At 43.8% G+C, this 13,546-nt stretch overlaps 1 protein-coding gene across 1 annotated transcript in view; it reads left to right on the forward strand.

The window, feature by feature from the left end:
* LOC112054460 (mucin-2-like) overlaps positions 1-13,546 on the forward strand; it is a 30,042-nt gene that overhangs the window by 10,278 nt on the left and 6,218 nt on the right. Inside the window, exons 6-14 of the mRNA XM_052887034.1 lie at positions 335-476; positions 2,967-3,178; positions 3,605-3,712; positions 4,388-4,435; positions 5,591-5,629; positions 6,155-7,230; positions 8,125-8,668; positions 9,154-10,260; positions 11,262-12,428. Coding sequence (XP_052742994.1) covers positions 335-476; positions 2,967-3,178; positions 3,605-3,712; positions 4,388-4,435; positions 5,591-5,629; positions 6,155-7,230; positions 8,125-8,668; positions 9,154-10,260; positions 11,262-12,428 — 4,443 coding nt within the window. The remainder of the gene's footprint in view (positions 1-334; positions 477-2,966; positions 3,179-3,604; positions 3,713-4,387; positions 4,436-5,590; positions 5,630-6,154; positions 7,231-8,124; positions 8,669-9,153; positions 10,261-11,261; positions 12,429-13,546) is intronic.

Here is a 13,546-nt window from a genome sequence, read left to right on the forward strand (position 1 = left end):
TTTATTTTAAATAATGTTCGTTTATGTTTTGAGTTACGAGTGTACTGAGTGAGTTATGTTTTATTTTCTATTTTATTTATGTTTTTTGATATCCATTGTTTGTGTTTGCCAACTTAAAACTTTCTTTTTTCTTTCTTTCTTTCTTATGTTGTAATTATTTGGAATCGGAGAATGACCGAGTATATTTACCACTGTTTTCTTGGCATTTGTTGAAGTAATAATAAATCATGGCACTTCTATAGTCTTCTATTGTGTGTTCTAGCAAAGGTACTCGTAGCATAGTTATTAACAATACAAGTTTTACAACAATATAATTAAATAAAATATTTTCCAGGTATGTAACTGGCCACACGCGGTAAATTGTACATCAAGCACGGTAAGACCGCCAACAACTACAACAACAACGACTGAAGAGGCATCTACAACAACCAGTACTACGACTACTACCACAACAGGAGCTCCACCAACCTATCCTAGTACTGAAGTTCCAACGACAACTGAAGAGGCGTCTACGACAACCAGTACTACGACTACTACCACAACAGTAGCTCCTCCAACCTATCCTAGTACTGAAGTTCCAACGACAACTGAAGAGGCGTCTACGACAACCAGTACTACGACTACTACCACAACAGGAGCTCCACCAACCTATCCTAGTACTGAAGTTCCAACGACAACTGAAGAGGCGTCTACGACAACCAGCACTACCACAACAGTAGCTCCACCAACCTATCCTAGTACTGAAGTTCCAACGACAACAGAAGAGGCGTCTACGACAACCAGTACTACGACTACTACCACAACAGTAGCTCCTCCAACCTATCCTAGTACTGAAGTTCCAACGACAACTGAAGAGGCGACTACGACAACCAGTACTACCAAAACAGTAGCTCCACCAACCTATCCTAGTACTGAAGTTCCAACGACAACTGAAGCGGCGTCTACGACAACCAGTATTACCAGTACTACCACAACAGTAGCTCCACCAACCTATCCTAGTACTGAAGTTCCAACGACAACTAAAGAGGCGTCTACGACAACCAGTACTACGACTACTACCACAACAGTAGCTCCTCCAACCTATCCTAGTACTGAAGTTCCAACGACAACAGAAGAGGCGTCTACGACAACCAGTACTACCACAACAGTAGCTCCACCAACCTATCCTAGTACTGAAGTTCCAACGACAACTGAAGAGGCGTCTACGACAACCAGTACTACGACTACTACCACAACAGTAGCTCCACCAACCTATCCTAGTACTGAAGTTCCAACAACAACTGAAGAGACGTCTACGACAGCCAGTACTACAACTACTACCACAACAGTAGCTCCTCCAACCTATCCTAGTACTGAAGTTCCAACGACAACTGAAGAGGCGTCTACGACAACCAGTACTACCACAACAGTAGCTCCACCAACCTATCCTAGTACTGAAGTTCCAACGACAACTGAAGAGGCGTCTACGACAACCAGTACTACCAGTACTACCACAACAGTGGCTCCACCAACCTATCCTAGTACTGAATTTCCAACGACAACAGAAGAGGCGTCTACGACAACCAGTACTTCCAGTACTACCACAACAGTGGCTCCACCAACCTATCCTAGTACTGAAGTTCCAACGACAACTGAAGAGGTGACTACGACAACCAGTACTACCACAACAGTAGCTCCACCAACCTATCCTAGTACCGAAGTTCCAACGACAACTGAAGAGGCGTCTACGACAACCAGTACTACCACAACAGTGGCTCCACCAACCTATCCTAGTACTGAAGTTCCAACGACAACTGAAGAGGTGACTACGACAACCAGTACTACCACAACAGTAGCTCCACCAACCTATCCTAGTACTGAAGTTCCAACGACAACAGAAGAGGCGTCTACGACAACCAGTACTACGACTACTACCACAACAGTAGCTCCTCCAACCTATCCTAGTACTGAAGTTCCAACGACAACTGAAGAGGCGACTACGACAACCAGTACTACCAGTACTACCACAACAGTAGCTCCTCCAACCTATCCTAGTACTGAAGTTCCAACGACAACTGAAGAGGCGTCTACGACAGCCAGTACTACGACTACTACCACAACAGTAGCTCCTCCAACCTATCCTAGTACCGAAGTTCCAACGACAACTGAAGAGGCGTCTACGACAACCAGTACTACGACTACTACCACAACAGTAGCTCCACCAACCTATCCTAGTACTGAAGCTCCAACGACAACTGAAGAGGCGTCTACGACAACCAGTACTACCACAACAGTGGCTCCACCAACCTATCCTAGTACTGAAGCTCCAACGACAACTGAAGAGGCGTCTACGACAACCAGTACTACGACTACTACCACAACAGTAGCTCCACCAACCTATCCTAGTACTGAAGTTCCAACGACAACTGAAGAAGCGTCTACGACAACCAGTTCTACCAGTACTACCACAACAGTGGCTCCACCGACCTATCCTAGTACTGAAGTTCCAACGACAACTGAAGAGGTGACTACGACAACCAGTACTACCACAACAGTAGCTCCACCAACCTATCCTAGTACTGAAGTTCCAACGACAACAGAAGAGGCGTCTACGACAACCAGTACTACCACAACAGTAGCTCCACCAACCTATCCTAGTACCGAAGTTCCAACGACAACTGAAGAGGCGTCTACGACAACCAGTACTACCAGTACTACCACAACAGTAGCTCCACCAACCTATCCTAGTACTGAAGTTCCAACGACAACTGAAGAGGCGTCTACGACAACCAGTACTACCAGTACTACCACAACAGTAGCTCCACCAACCTATCCTAGTACTGAAGTTCCAACGACAACTGAAGAGGCGTCTACGACAACCAGTACTACCAGTACTACCACAACAGTGGCTCCACCAACCTATCCTAGTACTGAAGTTCCAACGACAACTGAAGAGGTGACTACGACAACCAGTACTACCACAACAGCTGCTCCTCCAACCCCTCCTAGTACTGAAGTTCCAACGACAACTGAAGAGGTGTCTACGCCAACCAGTACTACCAGTACTACCACAACAGTAGCTCCACCAACCTATCCTAGTACTGATGTTCCAACAACAACTGAAGAGGCGTCTACGACAACCAGTACTACAACTACTACTGAAGTTCCAACGACAACTGAAGAGGCGTCTACGACAACCAGTACTACGACTACTACCACAACAGTAGCTCCTCCAACCTATCCTAGTACCGAAGTTCCAACGACAACTGAAGAGGCGTCTACGACAACCAGTACTACCAGTACTACCACAACAGTAGCTCCTCCAACCTATCCTAGTACTGAAGTTCCAACGACAACTGAAGAGGCGTCTACGACAACCAGTACTACCAGTACTACCACAACAGTGGCTCCACCAACCTATCCTAGTACTGAAGTTCCAACGACAACTGAAGAGGTGACTACGACAACCAGTACTACCACAACAGTAGCTCCACCAACCTATCCTAGTACTGAAGTTCCAACGACAACAGAAGAGGCGTCTACGACAACCAGTACTACGACTACTACCACAACAGTGGCTCCACCAACCTATCCTAGTACTGAAGTTCCAACGACAACTGAAGAGGTGACTACGACAACCAGTACCACCACAACAGTAACTCCACCAACCTATCCTAGTACTGAAGTTCCAACGACAACTGAAGAGGCGACTACGACAACCAGTACTACCAGTACTACCACAACAGTAGCTCCTCCAACCTATCCTAGTACTGAAGTTCCAACGACAACTGAAGAGGCGTCTACGACAACCAGTACTACGACTACTACCACAACAGTAGCTCCACCAACCTATCCTAGTACTGAAGTTCCAACGACAACTGAAGAGGCGTCTACGACAACCAGTACTACGACTACTACCACAACAGTAGCTCCACCAACCTATCCTAGTACTGAAGTTCCAACGACAACTGAAGAGGCGACTACGACAACCAGTACTACCAGTACTACCACAACAGTAGCTCCTCCAACCTATCCTAGTACTGAAGTTCCAACGACAACTGAAGAGGCGTCTACGACAACCAGTACTACGACTACTACCACAACAGTAGCTCCTCCAACCTATCCTAGTACCGAAGTTCCAACGACAACTGAAGAGGCGTCTACGACAACCAGTACTACAACTACTACTGCAGTTCCAACGACAACTGAAGAGGCGTCTACGACAACCAGTACTACGACTACTACCACAACAGTAGCTCCACCAACCTATCCTAGTACTGAAGTTCCAACGACAACTGAAGAAGCGTCTACGACAACCAGTACTACCAGTACTACCACAACAGTGGCTCCACCGACCTATCCTAGTACCGAAGTTCCAACGACAACTGAAGAGGCGTCTACGACAACCAGTACTACCAGTACTACCACAACAGTGGCTCCACCAACCTATCCTAGTACTGAAGTTCCAACGACAACTGAAGAGGTGACTACGACAACCAGTACCACCACAACAGTAGCTCCTCCAACCTATCCTAGTACTGAAGTTCCAACGACAACTGAAGAGGCGACTACGACAACCAGTACTACCAGTACTACCACAACAGTAGCTCCTCCAACCTATCCTAGTACTGCAGTTCCAACGACAACTGAAGAGGCGTCTACGACAACCAGTACTACGACTACTACCACAACAGTAGCTCCACCAACCTATCCTAGTACTGAAGTTCCAACGACAACTGAAGAGGCGACTACGACAACCAGTACTACCAGTACTACCACAACAGTAGCTCCTCCAACCTATCCTAGTACTGAAGTTCCAACGACAACTGAAGAGGCGTCTACGACAACCAGTACTACGACTACTACCACAACAGTAGCTCCTCCAACCTATCCTAGTACCGAAGTTCCAACGACAACTGAAGAGGCGTCTACGACAACCAGTACTACCAGTACTACCACAACAGTAGCTCCACCAACCTATCCTAGTACTGAAGTTCCAACGACAACTGAAGAGGCGTCTACGACAACCAGTACTACGACTACTACCACAACAGTAGCTCCACCAACCTATCCTAGTACTGAAGTTCCAACGACAACTGAAGAGACGTCTACGACAGCCAGTACTACAACTACTACCACAACAGTAGCTCCTCCAACCTATCCTAGTACTGAAGTTCCAACGACAACTGAAGAGGCGTCTACGACAACCAGTACTACGACTACTACCACAACAGTAGCTCCACCAACCTATCCTAGTACTGAAGTTCCAACGACAACTGAAGAAGCGTCTACGACAACCAGTACTACCAGTACTACCACAACAGTGGCTCCACCGACCTATCCTAGTACCGAAGTTCCAACGACAACTGAAGAGGCGTCTACGACAACCAGTACTACCAGTACTACCACAACAGTGGCTCCACCAACCTATCCTAGTACTGAAGTTCCAACGACAACTGAAGAGGTGACTACGACAACCAGTACCACCACAACAGTAGCTCCTCCAACCTATCCTAGTACTGAAGTTCCAACGACAACTGAAGAGGCGACTACGACAACCAGTACTACCAGTACTACCACAACAGTAGCTCCTCCAACCTATCCTAGTACTGAAGTTCCAACGACAACTGAAGAGGCGTCTACGACAACCAGTACTACGACTACTACCACAACAGTAGCTCCACCAACCTATCCTAGTACTGAAGTTCCAACGACAACTGAAGAGGCGACTACGACAACCAGTACTACCAGTACTACCACAACAGTAGCTCCTCCAACCTATCCTAGTACTGAAGTTCCAACGACAACTGAAGAGGCGTCTACGACAACCAGTACTACGACTACTACCACAACAGTAGCTCCTCCAACCTATCCTAGTACCGAAGTTCCAACGACAACTGAAGAGGCGTCTACGACAACCAGTACTACCAGTACTACCACAACAGTAGCTCCACCAACCTATCCTAGTACTGAAGTTCCAACGACAACTGAAGAGGCGTCTACGACAACCAGTACTACGACTACTACCACAACAGTAGCTCCACCAACCTATCCTAGTACTGAAGTTCCAACGACAACTGAAGAGACGTCTACGACAGCCAGTACTACAACTACTACCACAACAGTAGCTCCTCCAACCTATCCTAGTACTGAAGTTCCAACGACAACTGAAGAGGCGTCTACGACAACCAGTACTACGACTAGTATCACAACAGTAGCTCCACCAACCTATCCTAGTACTGAAGTTCCAACGACAACTGAAGAGGCGTCTACGACAACCAGTACTACCAGTACTACCACAACAGTAGCTCCACCAACCTATCCTAGTACTGAAGTTCCAACGACAACTGAAGAGGCGTCTACGACAACCAGTACTACAACTACTACTGCAGTTCCAACGACAACTGAAGAGGCGTCTACGACAACCAGTACTACAACTACTACTGAAGTTCCAACGACAACTGAAGAGGCGTCTACGACAACCAGTACTACGACTACTACCACAACAGCTGCTCCTCCAACCCCTCCTAGTACTGAGGTTCCAACGACAACTGAAGAGGTGTCTACGACAACCAGTACTACCAGTACTACCACAACAGTAGCTCCACCAACCTATCCTAGTACTGATGTTCCAACAACAACTGAAGAGGCGTCTACTACAACCAGTACTACAACTACTACTGAAGTTCCAACGACAACTGAAGAGGCGTCTACGACAACCAGTACTACGACTACTACCACAACAGTAGCTCCTCCAACCTATCCTAGTACTGAAGTTCCAACGACAACTGAAGAGGCGTCTACGACAACCAGTACAACGACTACTACCACAACATTAGCTCCACCAACCTATCCTAGTACTGAAGTTCCAACGACAACTGAAGAGGCGTCTACGACAACCAGTACTACAACTACTACTGAAGTTCCAACGACAACTGAAGAGGCGTCTACGACAACAAGTACTACGACTACTACCACAACAGCTGCTCCTCCAACCCCTCCTAGTACTGAAGTTCCAACGACAACTGAAGAGGTGTCTACGACAACCAGTACTACCAGTACTACCACAACAGTAGCTCCACCAACCTATCCTAGTACTGATGTTCCAACAACAACTGAAGAGGCGTCTACGACAACCAGTACTACAACTACTACTGAAGTTCCAACGACAACTGAAGAGGCGTCTACGACAACCAGTACTACGACTACTACCACAACAGTAGCTCCTCCAACCTATCCTAGTACCGAAGTTCCAACGACAACTGAAGAGGCGTCTACGACAACCAGTACTACCAGTACTACCACAACAGTAGCTCCTCCAACCTATCCTAGTACTGAAGTTCCAACGACAACTGCAGAGGCGTCTACGACAACCAGTACTACGACTACTACCACAACAGTAGCTCCTCCAACCCCTCCTAGTACTGAAGTTCCAACGACAACTGAAGAGGCGTCTACGACAACCAGTACAACGACTACTACCACAACATTAGCTCCACCAACCTATCCTAGTACTGAAGTTCCAACGACAACTGAAGAGGCGTCTACGACAACCAGTACTACAACTACTACTGAAGTTCCAACGACAACTGAAGAGGCGTCTACGACAACCAGTACTACGACTAATACCACAACAGCTGCTCCTCCAACCCCTCCTAGTACTGAAGTTCCAACGACAACTGAAGAGGTGTCTACGACAACCAGTACTACCAGTACTACCACAACAGTAGCTCCACCAACCTATCCTAGTACTGATGTTCCAAAAACAACTGAAGAGGCGTCTACGACAACCAGTACTACGACTACTACCACAACAGTAGCTCCTCCAACCTATCCTAGTACTGAAGTTCCAACGACAACTGAAGAGGCGTCTACGACAACCAGTACTACGACTACTACCACAACAGTAGCTCCTCCAACCTATCCTAGTACTGAAGCTCCAACGACAACTGAAGAGGCGTCTACGACAACCAGTACTACCACAACAGTGGCTCCACCAACCTATCCTAGTACTGAAGCTCCAACGACAACTGAAGAGGCGTCTACGACAACCAGTACTACGACTACTACCACAACAGTAGCTCCTCCAACCTATCCTAGTACTGAAGCTCCAACGACAACTGAAGAGGCGTCTACGACAACCAGTACTACCACAACTGTGGCTCCACCAACCTATCCTAGTACTGAAGCTCCAACGACAACTGAAGAGGCGTCTACGACAACCAGTACTACGACTACTACCACAACAGTAGCTCCACCAACCACTCCTACAACTGAGGAGATTCCAACGACAACAGAGGCATCTGTTACGAAAGAGATTCCTACAACAACGAGTACTCCAAGTATCACGACCACTCTACCGCCTCAAACTACATCAACGTCTCAAGATGTTCCAACAACAACGGAAGTGGTGACCACTGAAAAGGAGAGAACAACAACAGAGGAGGTGTCATCAACAGTGACAACCGAAATGGACAAAGTTTCTACCACAACTGGCACTATAACCACTGAATCGCCATCAACAACAACTACAGTGACAATTGAAACTACAACCCCTGGCATATGCCCACCAGGATTCTTTGGAAATATTCCTCACCCTTACCTTTGCGACTATTATTACTTGTGCCTTGGAGGGGTTGCCACATTGCTTACGTGCGCTGCAGGATTCGAATTCGACCCTGTTACCGCGGTAAGTTGATTTAATTTTTAATTTTCTTTATCGTAATCATGGAATAGCATGCTATTGAAGGAAGAATTATCTTTTATTTTTATTTTTAAATATTCAAACGCTTTACTGCGATATCATTAAATGTTAAATGTCTCAGATACAGTCACACTAAGTTTCATGTATCAACTCACTTTTGGGCTAATAATGTTTCCCAAAAATTACTTAGATAAAAGAAATGCTCAATAATTTGAAATAAAGGATTCAAATTCAGGACCTCGTGTTTTCGACAGTGCTAGTCTTAGGAGGCCTAGGCAGACGGACTAGCAGACTGTATAATTGTAATAGATTCACTATACATAACTATTAATATTTCCAAAGTTTTATAATAAGGATATAATTACAGTTATTGTGGCAACACGTAAAAATGTGACCTGTGGAAATAATACATTATTAAAATACAATGTATTCAATTGAAATATCTTAAATTAATATTTTTCATTTTACAGCAATGTGTCCTGATTTCCGAGAACGGGTGTTTTGCCGGCCAAGGCAAATGGCCTCCAACAACAACAGGACCTTTATTGACAACAACAGTGGAGGGTCCAATAACAACAGATGAATCAACAAGTACAACTCTGCCAACATCAACTTTACCTCCTCAGATTACGACAGAGGAGGTTTCAATAACAACAGAGGAAGCCACTACATCCAGTTCTACTTCTACTTTTTCACCGTCTACCGTACCTCCTCAGACCACAACAGTAGAGGTTTCAACGACCACAGAGGAAGTCACAACAAGCAGTACTACTACAACAACTATATCACCATCAACCTTACCTCCTCAAACAACAATAACTACTGAAGAGGTTCCAACGACGACGGAGAATATGACTACAGAAGAAGTCTTTACTACAATTAGTACTACTACTCTACAACCTTCAACCTTACCTCCCCAAACCACGACGGAGGAAGTTCCAACAACAACAGAGGAAGTCACCACATCTAGCACTACAACAACTACTCTTTCACCTCCAACGTTACCCCCTCAGACCACAATAACAGATGAGGTTCCAACAACAACAGAGGAAGTCACTACATCTAGCACGACTACGACTACTCTTTCACCTCCAACGTCACCCCCTCAGACCACAATAACAGATGAAGTTCCAACAACAACAGAGGAAGTCACTACATCTAGCACGACTACGACTACTCTTTCACCTCCAACGTCACCCCCTCAGACCACAATAACAGATGAAGTTCCAACAACAACAGAGGAAGTCACTACATCTAGCACGACTACGACTACTCTTTCATCTCCAACGTTACCCCCTCAGACCACAATAACAGATGAGGTTCCAACAACAACAGAAGAAATTATAACAAGCAGTACTATTACAACACCCTTATCTACTACAACAACTACAGTAGAGATTTCCACAACAGACCTACCAACAACAACACCAAGTACGACACCTGCTGGTATATGCCCGCCAGGCTTCTTTGGCAACGTTCCTCACCCTTACCTTTGCGACAAATATTACTTGTGTCTTGGAGGCGTGGCCACATTACTGTCGTGTGCTGCAGGCTTCGAATTCGACCCTGTTACTGCGGTAAGTAGTTTTATTTAATTTTTTTTATTAATTTTATTTATGGCATACAGTAGGCGATATCCTTTTAAGGTTCCGAATTTGTTCAACGACCTTTCAATTTTAGTTTAATTAGGTTTCTTTGAGTTAGAAGAATATTTATGGTAGGTATAGTATTAATATATACAGGCAATAAGGAGAAGTTTATACTAGAAGTGACTAATAATTGTGATCATTGATATTTTAAAAACTATGACATGACATTCTCTTTTATTGTTTTTTTTGGAAAGTTATATTGTTTCTCTTTTGTAGCTTTTATAGTTTAATATTCTTATATTTTAATATTCTTAATATTGACCCTACGTTTATATATATTTTGCACGCCTATAACGGCAAACCATGTTCGGATCGAAATGTATGTTTCATTTTATAATCAAGGTAACCCATGTTTATTATTGTTATATTATCATCAATTAGTCATTTAAATATTTGCATAAAACGTGTGGACAACATGACAGCAATTTAAAACATAGATTTTTTATTCAATGACTCACTTAATGTTTTAAGTGATGACGCATCTAAGACGGAAACGGGTTTACTTAGAAGAGGTACAAGTAAATTCTACCCATACCTCTGATGGTTTTTTATCCAGCATCGTACCGGTACAATAAATCACTTAGCGGTACGCCTTTAACCGCTTGGGTGATAACTAGCCGATCCCTAGGTACGAGTATCACTAGACCTGACATAAGCCGCCAATTTAGAAAATATAAAACCCGACCCTGACTGACCCGAGCTGGAAATAGAATCCAGGACTTTCCTTTTAAGAACCAGAGCACTATCAATTGCGCAGGAGATGTCATCAAAAATATTAGGTGATTTGGTTTTTTTCTAAGTTTTATACCAAGAATATTTACAGCGAACTTTTGCAGCACGTATAAATTTAACATTTGCGTAAAATACATATTTAATTAAAATAAAAAGTAGATTTAATTGAAATATCTTGATTTTTATTCATTTTACAGCAATGCGTCCTGATTTCCGAAAACGGGTGTTTTGCAGGCCAAGGCAAATGGCCTCCAACAACAACTGAATCTTTATTGTCAACAACAGTAGAGGATACAACAACAACAGATGAATCAACAAGTACTACAACAACAACTCTACCACCTTCAACTTTACCACCTCAGACCACGACAGAGGAGGTTTCAACGACCACAGAGGAAGTCACCACAAGCAGTACTACAACAATTCAATCACCACCAACCTTACCTCCTCACACCACAACAACTACTGAAGAAGTCCCAACGACAACAGACAATGTAACCACAGAAGAGGTTTCTACTACAATTAGTACTCAGGCCACAACAACAGAGGAAATTCCAACGATAACAGAGGAAGTCACGACATCTAGTACCACGACTACTCTGTCACCATCAACCTCGCCTCCTCAGTCCACGACAGAAGAGGTTTCCACGACCACAGAAATAGTCACAACATCCAGTACAACTACTATATCACCTCCAACTTTACCCCCTCAGAGCACGACAGAAAAGGTTCCAACAACAACAGTGGAAATCACAACGAGCAGTATAACTCCAACAACTGTATCACCATCAACTTTATCTCCTCAGACGACAATAACAACTGAAGAGGTCCCAACGACAACAGCAGGTTTAACAACAGAAGAAGTCCCCACTACAATTAGTACTCAGACCACTACGACAGAAGAAACTACAAAAACGACAGAGGAAGACGGAACATCTAGTACTACTACGACTACTGTGTTACCATCAACCTTACCTCCCCAGACCTCAACAATTAATGGAGAGGACCCGACAACAACAGATGGTGCAACCACAGAAGAGGTCCCCACTACAATTACTACTACTACTAAAACAACTTTACCTCCTCAGACCACGATAACAGACGAGGTTCCAACAACAACAGAGGAAATTACAACAAGCAGTAGCATTTCAACACCATCATCGATTACAACAACTACAGGGGAGATTTCAACAACAGATGTAACAAAAACTACTCCAAGTACGACACCTGCTGGTATATGCCCGCCAGGCTTCTTTGGCAACGTTCCTCACCCTTACCTTTGCGACAAATATTACTTGTGTCTTGGAGGCGTCGCCACATTACTGTCATGTGCTGCAGGCTTCGAATTCGACCCTGTTACAGCGGTGAGTTATGTCAATTTTTTATGTTTATGGCTTGCGCTAGAGTACTAAAGTCGTTCATATCGGCGTTGGAGCATCACCGAAAGGTTGCCTGTCTTTCCGTTTATCCTACAAGATTTATTTTGGAATGGTGTACCCAGGAAATCGATCAGGTTCCTCCTTCAACTTTTTATCATAGAACTGTTAGGCATCGCAGTAGGTAATCTGTATGCATACGTAGTTTATATCCCTTATCCTCTTCTATAACAAGATCCCCAAGACTGTGATGGACCTGCCAATGCATAGCTTTATAAGCAATGTGTTAAAAAACATTTACTTAGTCGAGGTTACTACAACATTGATGAGTTCCTTAAAGATAAAAGCGCTTGGAGGCCATTGGATCAGCTTCCACCTTCACACAGGAAATAAAACTATAAGAAATTGTAATTGTTATCAATTGTAAATTATAATACTGTATGACTTTTTCAAAAGAGCAACTGTTGAGTTTCTTGCCGGTATCTTCTCAGCAGAACCTGCCTTCCGAACCGGTGGTAGAATCTTTACAAATAGTCAACTGACGTGTCAAAAGTGCTTGTAAACTGAGCCTACTTGAAATAAATGATTTTTGATTTGATTTGATTTGACTTAGACTCGTACAAAGTTATTAGGTCTTCGTTCCTGAATCGCAGAGCGATGGAATGCGTTAGTTATGGAATGCACTTTCAACTTCTGTTTTCACTAACACCTACAATCAAAAAGGTATCTTCAAGTTATGAGCGAGTGCATCGGCACCTTCTAGGCAAGTTCCACTATTGGCTTACTTTTATTAGGTTTGATTGCAGCCAAGCCAACATAGACCAAAAAGGTCTATGTTGGAACTAGCTTGACTAGTAGGGAGGTGTCTTTTCAATCTTGTCAGACTAAAGTAGCAGTAATCACAAAAAGGCATTATTAGTTAATAATAATTAATAAATATTGAAAAAAAAAATCTTTTTCTAGCATGTTATCGATATCAAACTAATGTTATAATTGAGAATGTGAGTTTGTCAACTATTCAAAATATTATGCATTGCAACTTCTGAGCTGAAAATATAGTAAATGCACATAGAAATTCTCTTAAAACAATTATGCAAATTTTATTT

The sequence above is a fragment of the Bicyclus anynana genome, chromosome 18 (genome assembly GCF_947172395.1).
Source record: "Bicyclus anynana chromosome 18, ilBicAnyn1.1, whole genome shotgun sequence".
NCBI classification, from domain to species: Eukaryota; Metazoa; Arthropoda; class Insecta; order Lepidoptera; family Nymphalidae; genus Bicyclus; species Bicyclus anynana.